Source organism: Equus asinus, chromosome 10 (genome assembly GCF_041296235.1).
Source record: "Equus asinus isolate D_3611 breed Donkey chromosome 10, EquAss-T2T_v2, whole genome shotgun sequence".
In the NCBI taxonomy this organism is placed as follows: Eukaryota; Metazoa; Chordata; class Mammalia; order Perissodactyla; family Equidae; genus Equus; species Equus asinus.
Window position 1 is genome coordinate 30,807,745 of NC_091799.1, and position 18,752 is coordinate 30,826,496.

The 18,752-nt window shown below is 49.6% G+C and overlaps 1 protein-coding gene across 8 annotated transcripts in view; it reads right to left on the reverse strand.

Moving 5' to 3' along the window:
• Nucleotides 1–18,752, reverse strand: part of RGS3 (regulator of G protein signaling 3) — a 118,334-nt gene that overhangs the window by 38,011 nt on the left and 61,571 nt on the right. For 6 of the 8 annotated variants that reach the window (XM_070518932.1, XM_070518931.1, XM_070518934.1 and 3 more), the window contains one exon: nucleotides 18,130–18,252. In XM_070518932.1, coding sequence (XP_070375033.1) covers nucleotides 18,130–18,252 — 123 coding nt within the window. Of the gene's footprint in view, nucleotides 1–10,657; nucleotides 13,686–18,129; nucleotides 18,253–18,752 lie in introns of those variants that run through there. The other 2 variants (XM_070518936.1, XM_070518939.1) reach the window with 1 other exon arrangement.

The window sequence follows — 18,752 nt, forward strand, 5'->3', positions numbered from 1 at the left end:
GAGGGTGAGGCCAGTTCTTGGTGATATTGCTCAAGGCCCTGAATCCAGCTACACCTGAAGGCTACCCCCCATAATTGAATAAATTCCACTTCCTGGCTGAAGCTAATTTGAGTTGGGTTCTTGTGACTTGCAACGGGAAGATTACTGACTAATACATACTGTATCACCAGTACTTAGCACAGTGTCTGACATATGATAAGCTCTCTGAAATTATCTGTTCATTCTGCAGTCATTCAACAAACATTCAGCAGTGAGAAGGTGACCAGGTTCACTCTATGGGAAGAGTCATCTTGGCTGCTGTTTAGAGAGGTGACTGAAGGGATAGGAACAGGCACAGGGAGATATCCAAGCAGACCATGCAGTAGTCCCAGGGACAGAGATGAGGGAAAGGGAGGGAGGGGAGGATTCCCAAGTCTAAATTCACTGGGGAACCTGTTATGATGCCAGCTCCTCTCTGGTCCCTCGTCTCCCAGTCTGTTCTGGCGCCATTATTCTAGCATCCTCATCTTTTCTTGCACTGGTTAGAGAGTCCCTAGCTCTCAACACTTGAATTCTCACTGAAGGGTACTGGGTTCAGCGTCAATGTCGGGTGTGGGGCTGGATTCGACAGGCAGGGAATATGGTGTAGTAGCTATAACAAGGGCTCTGGGGCCAGATGCCCGGGTTTGGATCATGGCCTACAGCTCCCTAGCTGTGGGACCTCGTACAAACTACTTAACCTCTCTGTTCCTTTGTTTCTTCATCTATAAAATGAACATCATAACAACAGTGTTGAGCAAATCACGTATTATAGCAGAAGGAAGGCACATTCAATAAATATTAGGTGCTATTATTATTATCATTATTATTATTATTTGTGGGAGGAAATCCAGAAAGAGGGACTCGGACACATGGAAAATGAGCAATTCCAAAAATTAATAGAAAATGTCCCTGAACTAAGAGACGATGTGGGTCTTCACACTGAAAGGGCTTATCTAGTTAGTACCAGGAAAAATTGCCAAAAGAGAACAAACAACTAGGAATAACCGGGTGAAATTTCTAAATTCCAAAGATTGGAAAGAGAAGTCCTGCCTGTTCCCATGAAGACATTTTAGAGAACCAAGTGAGTACTGCGCTTCTTACAACACTCAACGCTGGGACGATGAGGTTTCTCGGGGGAGAGGACAGTCAGCCTAGAATCTTCTACTCGGCAAAGGATGACTCAGACAGGAGGGCAAATGTTTCCAGACTTACAGAGACTAAGAAGGCATGCCACCCACAGACCCCTTCTGGAAAAATTACTCAAGAAAGCTCTCCAGACAAAAATGAATCAAAACCAAAAAGTCAAGAATGAATTGATGTGGTAAAGAAGAGCCCGGCAAGCAACGAAGCCAGAAACGCTTATACACTTAACTACAGATAACGCGATTGAGAAAATAAATGCAATTTTAAGTAAATGATTCTTGAAACATAATAGAACTAACGTTTACAATAGTAACTCTCAGATACGAAAGTCCCAGATGATTTCAACCATCCTTAGGAGGCACGGAGGAAAGCAGAGAAGCAGGGGCCTGCAGACGTACTCATTATAGGTTGTAGGAGGTGAGGATAAACTCTTACAGATCTGGTGTCATTCCTGCCTTGCAATATGTTTGTGAAAAAGGTAAGCGTAATCCTCAGCCGACTAGAATTAGGGTGTACAACTTCGGAAGGAATTCTGCAGAAGAATTATGGGGGGGTCAGCCTTGGGGTGTTTAATCCTACTAAAATATATTATGAAGCCACAGTAATTAAGTCTCAAGCTGATGAAGGAATAGACAGATTAACGAGGGGGACAAGAAATTTCAAAAGCCAGCCCGCCTGTGTGTGGAAATTTGGTCTATGATAAGTGAGAAAAGGAAGGATTTTTAAAATTTTTTTTTTTTTTATCAAAAAAGTAAGTTTGGAAACAACTGGGTAGCCGTTTGGGGAAAAACAATTAAAGAGAGTTCCATCTCACACCAGGCACTAATTCAATCAGATACGAATTAAAAATACGAGTGTAAAAAATAACAGGATAAAAGTACTCGAACAAAATATCAAAGAATAAGTGTTATAATTTCTGAGTGGGGATGGCCTTAGGAAGTGTAGCCCCCACCCCCCACAAAAAAAGGCTTGATTACAAAAACATTTGATTACCAAAAAAGGTTAAATTTGAGTGATAAAAGATACTATAAATAAAGTTAAAAGAGAAATGACAAACTGGAAAAAATAACTGTAACCTATATAATAAGGAAATGGTAATATTCTAACCAGAGAAAGGGCTCTTACAAATAAGACAAATGCCCCAGCAGAAAACCAAGCAATTGGTATGAACTGATGAGCCAAAGAAGAGGAAATATAAATGACTAATGAACGTAAAAAGAAGCCCAATGTCATTAATAACCAAATAATTGCAAATTAAAATGAAATATAATTTTTCACTTCTCATATCAACAAAGAATTAAAAGAGCAATAACATCCAACGTTAGGGAGGGCGCAGGGAACCAGGCACTCACTCACTCTTAACAGGGATGGAAATCGTACATCAACTCAGGCTCTCTGCGCCTGTGTTTTCTTAGACGGGGATAATAACAACAGTGTTGGGCAGATTACACGTTTAAACAGCAGGAAAGCATGTGTAGAGCCCTTTGGGATAAGTTACGTCTACCCTACAGAAAAGTGCAGCAAGATGTCACATACACAACATTCTTGGGATGTTTACTGCAGCATTGCTCTTATATCAAAGCATAGGAAACAACCTGGGTGTACATCAATAGGGGAGTAGTTACATTATGGTCCAGTGGCTACTAAAAGGCAAAAGGGAGAACTTTAGGTACCAATGTGAAAGACTGATATATTAAGTTTTAAAAAATGAGTTACAAAAACTTTTGTACAGGGGCCGGCCCGGTGGCACAGCGGTTAAGTGCGCACATTCCGCTTTGATGGCCCGGGGTTCGCCAGTTCGGATGCCAGGTGCGGACATGGCGCCACTTGGCAAGTCATGCTGTGGCAGGCATCCCACATATAAAGGAGAGGAAGATGGGCATGGGCGTTAGCTCAGGGCCAGTCTTCCTCAGCAAAAACAAGAGGGTTGGCAGCAGATGTTAGCTCAGGGCTAATCTTCCTCAAAAAAAAAAAAATTTTTGTATAATATGATACTATTTAGTAAAATAAAACATAGCATATGTCTACACATGTATGCAAAAATATTTGGAGGAACACATAAAATTTATAGTAGTGGTTATTACCGGGGAAAGGGCTCGGGGAATGCAGGGTTTCCTTTCTTTATTTTATTTAGTTCAGTAAGGTTTAGGATTTGTTTGTACAAATTTTGTACAAGTGTATTATCAGTTAAAGAACATATAAATGCCAAATAAATAAATACTCCCATTCGTAATATAAATAAAAATTTTAAATTTCCTCAGGTAAGTTTAACAAAAAAAGTGCAAGACCTCCCCAAAAAACTTTTTGCCAAACTTTACTTGGGAAATCTTCAAAGAAGATCTTCGCCTTTCACGAGGAGACACAATCCCATTCCTGGATGGGAAGACAGTATTGTATAGTCTTGAATATTCCCCTTCTTGATGTATATTTTTTAATATAATTAAAATCAAAATCTCAGTGAGGTTTTTGGGGAGGGACAGGGTGGGTGGGGGATGGAATAAGCTTACACTGAATTTCATTAAAAAAATAAATGTGAGAATGGGATGAAAAAAGCAATTTTTAAAGTAGAGAGGATACCTATCCTAACACAATGTACAAGATGGGAGCAAATAATTGTTTGGGGAAAATGCAAAGCACTCTGCCTCATTCTATATACCAAAGTAAATTCCAGATAGACCAAAATGTTAAAAGTTGAAACATAAAACCGTAAAGTTCAAGGGGAGGGGGGTGAATGTTGTACCATCCTGGCGTGAATACCACAACACCAAAGGCAAAAACTATTTTTAGACATTTTAGATATGATATTAGTCACCAGAAAAACACAATTCAAAACCACAATGAGATACTACTACACACCCACTAGGAGGGCTATAATTTAAAAAATGAGAAAATAACAAGCGTCAGAGAGGATGTGGGGAAATTGGAATCCTCATACACGGATGGTGGGAATACAAGATGGTGGAGCCACTTCGGAAAACAGTCTAGCAGTTCTTTACAAAGTTAAACATGAGTTACCATTTGATTCCACACCTAGTGTAAACCCAAGAGAAATGAAAATATTTGTCCACATGAAAACTCGCACACAAATGTTTACGGCAGCACCGTTCACAACAGCCAAAACGTGGAAACTGCCCAAATGTTCATCAACAGATGAATGGATAAACCAATGCCGTCTACCCGTGGAACATTATTCAGCCACAAAAAGGCATGAAGCATTAACACATGCTACACCATGGATGAGCCTTGAAAACATTATGCTAAACGAAAGAAGGCAGTCACAAAGACCAAATAACATATGATTCCATCTATAGGAAATGTCCAAAATAGGCAAATCTGTAGATACAGAAAGTGGATTTGTAGTTGCTTAGGGCTAGTTGAGATGGGGGAATTGGTGGATGATAGCCAAAGCATACAGTTTCTTTTGGAGATGATGAAAATGTTCTAAAATTGATTGGGATGATGGTTGCACACGTTTGTGAATATACTAAAAACCATTGAACTGTACACTTTAAATGGATGAATTGTATATGCGAATAGTATCTCAATAAAGCTGCTACCAAAACAATTAATAGTTACGGCTACCTATAAATCAGAAACATCAGTAGTTTAAAAAAATAATAAAAATAAAAGGCTAACACACAAATATCCTTACTATATAAAGAGCTCTTGTAAATTAATAATTAAACTATTAAACAGCCCAATAGAAAAATGGGCAAAAGACTTGAACAGGCTATTCACAAAACAGGCAACATAAGTAACCTAAAAGGCATATAAATAAATATTCAACATCTCTAGAGATCAAAGAAATGAACCTGCTAAAAAATGTAACAATGCACAGTGTTGGCCAGGAGTTTCCCTGGAAGCAGGACTTTTGCTAAAAAAGACAAGTCCTGGGCAAAGCAAGATGAATCTGTCAGTCTAAAGTGGGATCATAAATCATTACAACCCTCCTGGAGAGTAATCTGGCAACAGGTATCAAGAATATTTTGTACAAATATATACCCTTTGACCCGGAAAGTCTGCTCCCAGGAATTTATTCTAACGTAACATTCATTCATTCATTTAACAAACATTTGTGGCAGGTCAAACACATATACTGGATGCTGGGGATAAAGCTACAAGGATTTTTATCTCAGGTTTTTGTAACAATGAAAAACTGGAAACAACCTAAATGTTGATCTACTGGAAATTATTTAAATAAAGCCTGTTTCATCTATACAATGAAATACCCTGCAGGCACTAAAAATGATGCTATAGAAGAACATTTATTGACGTGGAAACATGGATACACTACACTGTTAAATGGAAAAAAGCAAGTTAGAAAATTGCACTAGTAACCCCAAGTTGCAAATAAGATATATGTGTGTATAAACAAACGGCTGACAGGATACACTCCCAAAATGGTCACAGTGGTTCTCTCTGGGTGTTGGGATTAAGAGCGAACGTCATTTCTTTCTCCTCATTAAACTGTATTAAAGGTTTTCTTCATAATAAACATAAATTACTCCTGTGACAACACGACAAAAGTCAACTGAGTTAAAGAAAACTCCCTGCCATGCCCCCATGAGTGGGACCCCAAGGAAGGGGGCGCAGAGAGTCAAGCACATGTCCATGCTTGATCAAGTGACGGTGGCTACCATTCCTGAGCACCACAGGCCAGGCATTTTGCACAGTCCATCTGCTGTAATCCTCGCAAAAATCCAGTGACATGGGTGTCCTTGTGTCATTTGACAGATGCGAGGTGACCCGCCAGCAATCCCACAGCGAGTGAGAAGCCGAACTAGGATTTGAACCCTGGCCGGCCCACCTCAAAACCCAGGCCCCTGCCTCGCCCTTAGCTGCCTCTGCTTGTTCCCAGGGAAGGACAGAGAAACGTCCCCGGCCACTAGGCCCTCAGTCCTGCAGGCCAGTTCTATGCCAGCCCTTGTCTTCCCTCCCTACAGACAGTCCAGGGGGCGACAGAAGGACAAGTCAGCAAGGGTGGGGACACCAGCAAAGGGAAGGTGTGGCGCTGGAAGGCCAGCTGGCCGAGGTCAGGGCTCAGGGCAGACTGGCCGGGGACTCCTCGCCGGCTGGGCGACTCTCAGGAAGCCCAAGCACATCCGGCCCCAGGAGTTCCCAGGCCCTGTGCTCGCCCAGAGGCAGGCAGAGAAAACTCCCAAGGCCTGCAGCCTCCTGCCAAAACAGCAGGAGGAGAACAGCCTGCCATGTGGGACCTTCTCCCCGGGCTCGGGACTGCTGGCCAGGCTTTCCCCCTCTCTGGGCCTCCACTGCTGCCTCCTCTGTATGGGAAGGGGATATGAGCATGATGGCTCCAGGACCCTCCCAGATCTAAATTCTCTGCATCTACGGCACTTCCTCACACGGGGCCTGGCAGGAAGAGGAAGGGGGCGAGGCACCCCACCCAGCCCCCGGAGGAGCCCCCTCCCCTTCCCCTCAGCTCCATTCCCACTACTATTTTTAGAACAGACCACAGGGAGCGTCTCCACCAGTCTTGCATGGTTGTGTTCCAGGTAAAACACAGCAGCCCCATTCATTCTGCTCCAGCAAGAACGCACCAGGTATTTATAGACAAGCCAGTCAACGACGACCTCTCCCCACACCCTTAGCTGGGCCATTTCTCACTATTTCCATTACAGCTCAACGTGGTGACTTACTTTTCCTAATGACTACACAACTGTGTAAGATGACAAGTGTCTCTAAGATGATCTGTGCCCCTCCCCACCCCTAAACTGGCAGACTCTTCATTGTCACTGAAGAGGAGCACTGGCCTGGGAGGTAGGGACTTGGGTCCCAGGTCCAGCTCTAACACCAACCATGGGCCCTTGGCCAAGATCTTGCCCCTCTCTTGCTCTTGGTTTCTACAAATCAGCTTGTTAATCAATCGATCTCGGTGGGGGAGGAAGGAAGCTTTTCAGCTCCACATTCAAAGATTCTGTGCTTCTATCAAAATTCTAGTCACTCATAAAATAAATGCTGTATTCCCTGCTTTGGAGTATGTTGAGTCGCGTTCCCAAAGTCCATCTGAGAGCTGATGATGGGTCTCACAATGCATTTTCCCATTGAAAACTGTGTTATAAATGGCGGTCAGCTTCCTAGGCTAATCTGCTTAACCCTTACTGTCCTTCCACAAGGAGAAACAGCAGAAAGCTACATGGCAGTACAGTCACGTGTCACTTAACAACGGGGATATGCTCTGAGAAATGCGTCGTCAGGCGATTTCGTCATCATGTGAACATCCTAGAGTGCACTGACACAAACCTAGATGGGACAGCCCGCTACACACTGAGGCTGTGTGAGACTAATCTTATGGAACCACCATCGTACATGCGGTCTGTCATTGACCAAAACGTCGTTATGTGGTGCATGACTGTAGGAGAATTTAACCAAAATGGAAAACCACTAATGTTGAAAAGATACTGTTTCAGAAAATTTACCTTGAGTAGTGTTTGAACAAAGGAAGATATACATTAAAAGCGATGAAAAAGTCAGTGGCAACTTCTGGGGAAGAGTGTGAGAGACTTCTGACCACACTAGAAACTGAAGGCACTGCGTATGGATGACCACAACTTCCACTCGAAAGTCAACCTGATTCCACAGAGCAGCAGTTGGAAAGGCTGGAGAATATTTGTGCATACGTATACATGTGAAGTTCAAACCAAAGGGTCCAGTGTGTGCCCAGCCACCTGAGCAGAAAGGAAGGAAGGATGGGGAAGATTCTGGGCTGGAAAGCTCCTTGTGCTGGCTTCTTCATGGGGAGCCTGGACGGAGGCAACTTTGGGTGGGAAGGAGGCAAGAGTGTGCTTCTAATTTGAGGGGTCTATGTTAAGGACCCCTTCCTGTCCAAGATCCATAAGAATACCTACATATGGTACTCATGTCACGAGGACACAAGGAATATGAACCATGTACAACACTTGCATATATCCACACACATACACTCTGGTTTCAACGTGAAGACCCAAATGTCTGTTTTCTTTCTTCCTTTAGCCTGTTATTAGAGTCCCGAGGCTTTGAAGATGACTCCAGGAGCTCAACTAAATTCAACTCCCTTATTTTTCTTGGTAAAGAAATAAATGATCAGAGAGGTGAAATAATTTGCCCAAAATCACACAGTGAGTTACCAGCAAAATCAGGATTCGAACCAAGTTCTTCAGAATCTTACTCTGGTTTTCTCTGAGAGCAAGGGACTCTGTGAGAGGGGAGTCCCACAGATCCAGGGAAAAGAAGCATAGGAACAGTTCTGACTGGGTCTCCTTTCCCTCCAAGGATGCCAGGAGTCAGCAGGAAATATGGTGGTATCCATGACCTGAAGCGATCCTGGCCAGATTGCTTAATACACCAAGAGGGGAGCCAGGCTCTGGTCTCGCAAAGCAAAGGTGCAACAGAAACAGCTCTGAGTCGTGAGACTTGATTTCCAGTCCTGACTCTGTCACTAACCTGTCCCATGACCCCAGCCAGGTCACTTTACCTTTTTGAGCCTCAGTTCCCTCATCTAGATTCTAGAACATGAGAGGGTTGAACCAGATGACCCAATTCAATTCTGCAACATCTACTGAGCACCTCCTAAGGACCAGGCAGTAACACAATCAGAAATAAGATATGACCTCCACTGGCTCCCAAGGAGCACACAGTCCTAAAGGTGAAACATACCTGTGTAACAAACTGCTCAAGAGGAACAAAATCCTACGGGTCTGCAGAGCAGAAGCAATGACTTCCGAGGTATGCCTGAGAAAGGCGTCTCGGGGAGGCGCCAAGCCTTGAAGGTGGAGGATTGCATCTGGCACAGACAGCAGAGAAGGGCACGCAACATCAAGCAGAAAAAACAGCCTCCATGTGAATGTGCCAGTGTGAAATAAGAATCCAGTGTGACCAGGCCGTGGGCGCAAAGCTGGAGAGCAGGGCAACCAGAGAAAGCCTTGAGAGCCAAACCAAGACCAGGGTTTTATCCTGAAGCAATGCCCTCCCACCGTGGTCTTGAAGCAGGCACGTGACTGCTCAGCCTCCCTGTCCCCTCCCAGCTTGGATGGTCTGTGACTGCTAGAAAGCATTAGAGCAGAGCAATCAAAGGCAGGTGCTCTGGAGCTGGGCCACCCGGGTTCCCATCTTAGCCACCCATTAGCTATGTGACCTTGGCCAAGTTTCTCAACTTCTCTAAGACTCAGCGTCTTCGTCTATCAGTTGGGTATAAGGAGAGTAAGTGTGTAACAGGGCTAATGACCCTCATGAGGATTCAAGAGACAAGTGGGTAAAAAGCTTGCACCATGCCAGGCTGACAGCATACGTGCTCACCAAATTACCCAGTGTTGTCATTATTCCACCCTTAAACCAAAGATCTGGGAACAATTTGGAGGACGGTGGCCCTATTCAGAGAAAGGCTCAAAGGAAGATAAGGTCAAGACAGGATAGAGAGTAAGGTTGTGCTGTCTTAAGAGCTAAAAAAATAGCAAGATAGCCGAGGCCACGAACAAGAAGGCAAAGAAGGCAATCTATCCACAGCCAGGCTGGCGCAAGGAGAGCAGGGGGGAGCTGAAGGGGCTGGAGAACAGCTGAGCTTTTTAGGGAAAAGAGTCTGCTTCTTTGGGAAGATATCTGAAACCCAGTCCAGCTGATTCCGCTACTTAGGGTTGAGACCTGAAACCAGTCAATTAAAAAACTCTGGGCCCAGAACCCGAGCAGGCTCTCTCCCCGCCCTCGACAGGGCAGAGGTCAAAGGCCTCCTTCGGGTCCTCATGCTCAGCGCACCGGGGCCTGAACCTGAAGCTACCCCTTCCTGCCTTTGGCCACGGTTCCATTGCTGCCGCAGACCCTAAGACAGTGTCTGCTGATTCTCTTAAACGCCAGACTCAAAAGGGGCGGGGCGGACCCGACTGTCCCATGCCTGAGAGGAAGTCTTAAGGAGCTCCGCCTCATCTCTCATGTCAGACTTTTCAAATCTTGTGCGAAGTGACTGTGGTTTTCAGCCTGGGCCACCCCTTAGGGTTATGGCCTCTGGAGGTTCCACTATGTGGAGAAGAAGGGATCTCATTTTGTTTGTCCTGAAGCATTCCCTCTGGAGCTTAAAGGGCCACAACTCCCACCTGCAGGATCTCCTCCCACTGCCTCTTCCTAGAGATGACTGACTTCTCTTACTTCCAACCCTAAAAGGCAAACCTTTGCATCTGGAAAGAGCAGCAGATTAGGCTGGAAGCTTTGGCTTGAGAACTAGCTGGGTCTCTTACCAGCTGTGTGACCTTGGATAAATCATTTAACTTCTCTGAAGCTTAGTCCCTTTCATCTGTAAAACAAGGCTGCGGGGAGGGCTAGGGGAGAAAAGGCCTGGGACCCCAGCTGCCCTCTCCAGAGCCCATGTTCTCACCATGGGGCACCCCGCCCCACTGAAATTGCCTGTGCCTTCACTGTGCAGAAACCTCTTGGTGTCGTGTGGGTGAAATAAGGGCTTTGGTGGCCGAATTTAGGACTATTAAAAATAAGGACTAAAAAACAAGATGTACATAAATAAATGTCATCATTATTTCCAACAGGTCCCAACTCCCAGAGGGCCAAAAGACCCAGGCCAGCATAGACCTGGGCGTGCCCACTTACAGAAGAGACCAAGAGTTTCCAAACACCCAGAGCCTGAGACATAAGAAAACATGAGACGGGATCAGAGGGTGTGCGGGGGACTAAAAGGGTCACTTTGTATTCAAATCACACAGATGGCCTTTTTAACAATACATGGTTGTGCTCCCATCCTCCCAGCTCCTAGGCCCCGGGACACCAAACCAAGACAATTGGCCCTTCAGGAAAGAGACCATTGTGTGTGCTTCTCAGCGTGATTTATGTGGAAGGCGGGGCTCGGCCATGTTTCCCGTGATTATGACTCTCAAGTGCAATTTCGATAGCTTGTTCATCATCCTGAACGGCTGGGATGGACTGCGATGCTGAAGAGCAGTGGCCACACGGTCCCATTTCATCTTCTTGAGCCCATGAAGCAGATGAATTGTTTCATTGATTTGAGAGGTGGCAGTAATGGTGCTGGGGCTCACCACAGCCACGGGGACGGCTGGCCAGGGCCTGCTTCTCCAACAGCCGGCCGGGCCTAGGACCCCGACGCGAGCATCCGCTCTACTCAGCAGCTTATGGGGACCAGCTGGGAGGAAAGGCCCATCCTGAGGGCTGGGTGCTGCATTCAGATTCCCCGTTTCCCTGTGGCCAGAGCTCCTGTCCTCTGCACCCGTCTGGTGAACAGAGGTCGGTCACCAGGTCCCAGAGAGACCAGCTTGCTGCCTTCCCAGCCAGGCGATTCTGCAGTGCCTCACATCCCCCTTAATGTCATTTTGTAAGGGAATCAAATGAAATCAAAGTGCGGCTTGCTGCCAGTGCAGACCCAGCTGCTCAGCCTCAGAATTACCCCTGCGGCTGAGTCCTAGCTGACAGACTCTGTGTCTCACTTGTCCCACGGCAGGCTGAGTTTATTCCCCAGCTGGGCAAGGACATGGGCCTTGTCACAGAAGATACGTCCCATCCCGTTAGCCTGCTGATGCGACACGCCTGATCTTTCCTAGGCTGGGAGGAGGACAAGTGGGAGGCGAGGGACAAATTCTCTTCTGAGCCACTCTTCCTGGGTTTCAAGCGGCCACAGCAGCTGAGCAGACTCAGCAGGGCACAAGACCCCTCTCTAAAGACCCTGAAAATGTTGCAGGACACAACACAGAGAGTGCCCAAGGTGCGGGGCTTCTCTGGCCTGAGCATCTGTCGGGCGTCTCTGACCCTGATCCTATACATACCCTTTGTGTGTGAGCTGTCGCTCTGCCCTGTGGCCCTCTAAGTCCTGGCAGTTAGAGGAGGGTGTGAGAGCTGCCCGACCCTGGACTCCAGCTGCAGGCAGGGAGCAGGCTGAGCTCTAATCACTGTCCCCTGGGCAGGTCTCTCTTCAGCCTTGTGGCAGGACCGTCTCCACTAGGGTGGCTGAGCCACACCTCACCCCGGTCCCTGACCCTGGAGCTCTGCAGAGAGCAAACCAAGTGAGTTTCCAGAGGGCTGAGCGCCGGCTTCCCATCACACCCTTCAGCACAGGAGCATGGAGGGACAGCACCGGCAGCCCTGCTGACGCCTGGGGGCTTGGACTTTCCTCACCTTGGCCACGTGAAGCGCCCACTGCTCCCGACTCCCAGGGACATTCCTAGAACTCTGCGCTGGGCCCTACCCAGGCCTGGCCAGGAGGGGCTCTATGCGGAAGGCCCTGGTCCTCACTCGCATCTACTGAGAGAGCCAGATGCAGTGGAGGGTTGCGGGGGGCAGGTGGAGGGAGGGGAAATGATCTCTTCTCATTCCAGAGCCTCTGCCACATCCCAGGGTCTGGGCATTCACATACCCCCCCCCCCCATCACTGGAAGACTGAAGGGACCCCCTGACTGATCTCCTCACACCCACTTGGGCCCCTCCTTGCACTCGCTCATCTTCTAGAAAGGTACCTGAGACTCTGTGACTCCCTTTCTCAAAAGCCTTCAATGGCTGCCCACTGTATCTAGAATGAAATCAACAGAGCAGTCACCCCCACAGCCCTGCATGAGCTAGCTGCCACCCGCCATTCGCCTCCTCGCTGAGCTCCAGCCACGCTGGCCTGGCTCCGTGCCTCCAGCACGCCAAGCTCCTTCCCATCCCAGGTCCTGTCCACAGGCTGTTCCATCTGCCTGAAACATTCTTAAGTCCCTGACAGGCTACCTCCTTTCTGGCCTGCAGGTCTCAGCTTTAAAGTTATGCTCCTCCCCTGCCCAACCCCCCCACACTACAATCTAAATAATAGTCTCTCTTAAAGGAATCTGTTCTTCTCCTCCATAAATTATCACAGTTTGTAATTATGTGTGTGTGTTGGTGCTAATGTTTTGAAATCTTGGTAAGAGCAGAGACTACATCCACCTCATTCTCTTCGGTATCCTCAGCTCCTAGCACAGAGCCGGGCATAAAGTAGGTGCCCCCAAAATATCCGTTGAGTGAAGGAATGAACAAATGAGTACAGAGGAACGCGGTGAACGGGTGGAGATGTCTTCTGGTGGCAGAGGATCACGGTATTGTTTTCCATCGGGCTGACCTCTCCCAGCCTCTCCTGCTGCCCCCAAGGCAGGTGCTGGAGCCACTGGACATCCAGATGCTACTCCACCTCCTTCTTCCTTGTAGCGAATAAGCTTCTGAGTCTTCTCCATTTGGGGCTTTCTGATGCCAGTCTGCACGCACCCACAGGGCCTCTCACACCACCGTGGTCCTTCTGATGCCAGTGCACACACACTCGTGGGGTCACTCCCTTCAGGGGACCCTAGGCCCACCATCTTGGTCCTCCATTTTGGGTCCAGTTGAGGTGAGGTTACTGTGTGGTAGGGGATGCCCAAGAAAGGGTTAAGTTGCCAGAAGCAGAGTCCGGCCCTTGGGTTTGCTCAGCCAATCAGAGTCTGTCCTGATGAGGTAAAGCTTCTATCCTGGGTAGCATTGGTTGAGCTGGCCGGCCCCATCTCCTGCTGGAGAGGGCCATAAGGGTGGAGTTTCTGTGGAACCAGACAGAACTGGAATTAGCTTGCTGTCCACTCAGGCCAGGGCTGCCTGACTCCAGGACCTGCCCCTGCTCCTTCCTAAGGTGCTCAGACAGACCTGGCATCTCCGGGCCCGTCTCTGGCTGCCCCAACGGAGATGACAAGGTGGCATGCACCTTGGGGTCCCATTTGGGAAAAGTCTTACAGCCTGAGCAGACCCAGGAGACCTCAGTTTCCCTGCCTGGGCCCTGGAATATGTGAGGTGGCTACCAGGAAGGGACATGGAGCAGTTGTCACATGTGCTCAGAGTGGCAGCATTCAGCTTCAATCAACAAGGCCACTGGATGAATCTTCCATACAGACATAACTTTAATAATAATAACAAAAACTCACAGAGTTCTTCTTGGGCACCACTTTGCTAAGCACATTACATGAGTTTAGTCCTCATGAGAACCCTGTTAATCCATCCACTTTATTGAAAGGAAAAACCTGAGTCTCAGAAAGGCTCGGTGTGTCACCTGAGGTCACAGAGCGGTAAGCACTTACACCTCCCATATCACTTGCTATGTTATTTTTGAACAATCGGTTGGCATTTCTGCCTCTGCCACTGGACCGTGATTTCCCAAGGAAAGAATGCGACGGATCCATCCGTGCGTTCCCAGCATCAAGCCCAGGGCACACCCTGAGAACAGGCAGTACCTGCTGCCCCACGCCCCCCTCCTCATGCCTGACAGCTCTATGGAGGGCCCACTCTCCTCAAAGGCTTCCCATTGGCCAGGCCTGCAGTGCAGGCTCAGGGGAGGTTCACCGAGTGGATGACGGATGTGCAGCCAAGACCGCCCTGGACCACTCTTACGACCCATCAGATATGGCCTTTAATGCTTGGATTGCCACGCTGGTGCCTGCCATGTCTGTCCAATTACAAGAGAATTCTCTAAGGACAGGGACCAGGTGTCATTCATCTCTGGGATCCCAAAGGACCTGAACTAGTGTCTGGCACAGAGCAGGCATGTATGATGTATGCTTGATTGAATAACTAAAATAATATGTATCTGTTTGTCCCCACTCGCTTGGAATCTCAATGGCCACAGGTGGGACCCCCTGCGAACTGTTCTTGATTAGAAGCATCAGCACTCCCCGGGCAGGGAGTTTAGTAAAAGTCATCCCAGGCAGAAGAAAACAGATAGGTTCCCTCCGGGGATAGACGACGAAGCAAGAGAGGGGGCAGAGTTCTGATGAGGAAGAGGGGGTGGTGAGCAGAAGGAAGCTGGGAGAGGAGAGGAAGTGGGCAGTCATTTCTACAGAAAGAGGGAGAGCATGCACGCCCACCCAGAGCAGCCTTCTGCCTGCCGTGGTCAGCTAAGAGTGAGCCAGAGAAAAGCCTGGGAGCCCCCAGAGATGGGATGCAGCCATTGTGTCCACCCTGCCTCAGCTGGAGCCCCACACTGCAACCCACAGGCCACAGGCACCTCAGACACAGACAGAAAAGTCTGTGCCTGCCGTTCCCCCACCCCCCTGGAGGGAACAGCCCTGGCCGATTTCACAGGCAGTCAAGTTATGCGGAAACCTTCAGGACAGAGTGCCCTAGTGAAGACTGGATGACCCCAGGCCCTCAGCTTTCACGATAATCACACAGCTTGAAGAGCTAAAAAGAGCCACCCGACCAATGTGCAGACAGGACCACTGAGGCCACAGTGGGAAGCAGATGCCAAAGGTCACACAGCAGGTAGTGGCCCACCTGCCTCTCTGTTGTTCTCTGAATCCACCTTCCTCCAATTCCCTCCGTCTTTCCCAACAAGCATTCATGTTCAGGGCATACCACCTTACTTTTCGAAAATTGGGAAAGAACTTTGCATTCCTCAGGCTGTCTGAAGAATGCCCCTTCCAAGGTGTCAGCGAACGCTGTTGGAAGGAACAGGGCTGGGAAGGGGCGGCATGGAAGTCTGGCGAGCTGCCTTGCAAACCCCTCTTTCCCCAGAGAGGCATCTGAGTCGGGGGGCGTGGGGAGTGGCTTAGGCAGCATTTCCATGGCGCAGCAGAAGGCGGAGCCCTCACAGGAAGAACAAAGAAGAGGCCTTTAAAAAGGCACACTACTCAGTCAGGACTCGAACAAGTTGGTCAAGCAGGACCCTTTTTGCTTGAAAAGCAAGAAGAACCCTGTGTCGGCGCTCTGCTCCACCTGCCTTCTTCTCTCTCCCCTGGAGGACAGCAACCCCAGCGGCAAGGCTGTAGCCCAGCCTTTGGCAAGGAGGTTCCTGGTCACCTCTGAGGTGGCCAGGACCTGAGGGAGCCGAGCACCGGCGGATGACCTGTGACCGGCTGCGCAGCCACGTGGGCCGAGTTGTTAAGACTGCCAAAGCACTCCTGGAGCTACGTGGGGCTGGAGAAAATTGTATTTACTGGAACTTCTCTCAGGGAGCATTCTGCAAGTGACTAGAAGGAGTAAGTTGCTAAGATTCCTTAAGTGTGTCTGGTGGAGTGGGGAAGCTTGGGCAGTGAGACCCCCAAGGAGCCCGCCTAACAAAAGCTGGTCGCATAACTGCCTTCTGAGGCACTCGGGCCACATGGGGTGTGTGAGGCTGGGGCTGGGCCCGGTTCTCAGGCGAGGAGGTGATGCTGAGGCTGTCTCAGGGGTCAGGCTCTCCTTCTGTTCACCCTTCTCCCACCCGCACACAGCTTCTCCATTAAACACACATTTAAAGAGTCTTGATTTGAAGAGGCATCCAACTGTTGCCTGCCCGGGATGCCCATATAGCCTTGGTGTGGCCCTGAAGCCAGGCCCCAAAGTCCTAGGCCCTTCCAGGGTCAGCCAGCCCAGGCCGCAGCCCTGCAGGGACCAGAGGCTGTCTCAGAAACCCAACCTCCCTTCAGTCTCTTACACTGTCCTCCCGATGGAAGAGGGAGAGACCCCACGGCCTTGAGAAGGCTATTGCCAACACACTCCAGAGCCCACCAACTCTGAATTTGAGGCAGAAAGAACTCTTTCCCCCAGACCAGGAGGAGCTAAGTCCGAAGACAAGAAAGCTAGGGACGGGAGTTCAGCCACACGACATCCCAGGGGCTGCCCCAGTGAAGAGGGAGTGGCCTAGTTTCTGACTGTGACCGACCTGGGGCCTCGGGACACGTCTCTGTTCAGTAGAAAGACCTGACAGCGGGGAACCAGCCAGCGTAGCAACAAGCAGCCTGGGTGGACGCCGGAGCCGTGGACTCCCCACAGCTGTGGTTGACTGAGCGCCTGCTGCACACCAGGCTCCATGCTATCAACTGTACATGCAGCCTCTCATTTAATTCTCACAACCACCCTTTGGGGGAGGAACTGTTGTCCCCAGCTGGAAACACCAAAGCATTCAGTAGTACAGTGAGTTGCCCAAGGTCACATCGCCAGTCGGCAGCAGAGTGTGACTGGGAAGTCCGTGCTCTTCCCGCTGTCCTCTCTCATCAGAGTTATTCTCACCCCTGGCTAGTGTGAAACAAGATAACTTTCAAGTCAGAGATTACATAATTCTCAGAGTCTTTCTCCCTTCCTTAGGGAATAGCTGAGAGCTGCGTCCCCCACTGTCCCCCCAGAAAAGGCTGTCCAGCCACCTCTGCCCAGCCTCCTGCCCTCATGAGGCCTGTCCCCACGCCTGCTGCCCATGGCACAGTAGGCCTGAATGCATCGGGGAGAAGCAACAAGCCCAGCAAGCTTACTGGCTGCCGCTCACTTTCATTTATCCACTCCCCGCGCCCCGCCCGTCCAGCAGTCCAGCTACCTCCGCTCCTTCTGCAGCCAACCAGACCAAATCCAAACATGGCCAACACTTTTAGCAACAGATGGCACCTGACTCACAAATGGGAACTACAGCTCTGCCTGGTGGCTGGCACCATGGTCCAGCTCCCATCCTATCCCCCTTCACAGTCACGGGACAAGTTGAGGGGCGCCTGTCCCAGATCAGCCTCAGCCCGGAGTCTCTAATCTTCACTGATGCTCCAGCTGGCCAGCCCCGAGGCCCCAGCAAACTCCACTTGGCTCCACTTGGCTGTGGCCTGCGTCGAACTAGAACAGCTTCTGTAAACGTCCCTCTCAATTACGTGTGCCTTGGGCCAGTGTTAAACACCAGTGTGCTGCCCCTGGGCACGACCTACCCAATGGCAGAGGGGGACCACATGCCAGGCAGCAGCAGGCAGGCCAGCCCAAATTCCACCTTGCCATAGGCAAACCACAGAACAGAGCTGAGAAGCGATGGGTCACGCTCGGTTTGGCTCTGTCACTCTACCTGAGCAATCTGAACCCACTCAACAGACCAGTGAGAGGCCAATGGGGAGAGACATTTGAGCACAGGCCTCCTGGCCAAGCTCATTGCCCAGATCCAAGTCCTAAGCTCGGAATGGTCCCAAACTCAATCCGGACACTCAAGGGTCCAGGCTGGCCGAGGGGAAGCCAGGCAGCCAGGGCTGCAGCCACTGGCAAGGCCCTTACCTTGTTCTCCGGGGGCGAGGCCGACAGCTGCTGCTGCTTAGCGATGTTCTCCGACAGGCACCAGCACACTCTCTTCTTCTGCTCCTGCGAGTGTGCTTCCAAAGTGAATAAGCACTCTGCCTTCTGACGTCAGGGAAAACAGAGAAAGGGACAGTCAGGCCTGCTCCCTGGTTCGGGGGCTCCGGGGCCCAAGCCCATCCCTGGGCTCCAGAGGGTGAGGTTGCAGCAGTGAGGAGAGTGCCCGCTAAAAGCAACAAATGCACACTAATCCCCAGTGACATCGAGGCAGCCAGAGGAGCAGGGAGGCTGGCTCGGGGGCCAGCTGGCGAGCCGTGTGCCCACGGGTTGGGGGAGGGGAGGGAGGCGGTGGTTCCCAACACAGTGGAGGCCTGTGGAGAGCCGCAGGACAGAAATGGTGAGGTCACCCCCAGGGACAGGCAGCACAAAGTCTCTGGCCCTCTGATGCTTTGAGGAGCCAGGACTCCTCCCCCGGCTCCCAGAATGCCCCTCCCCCACCTCAGTGCCCCATCTGATCACGAGGCCAAGGCTAGATGGGTGGCTGGACAGACATACCAACAGAACTCAAACAGAAACTCGCATCCCTTTGGAAAGAAAGTCTTTGG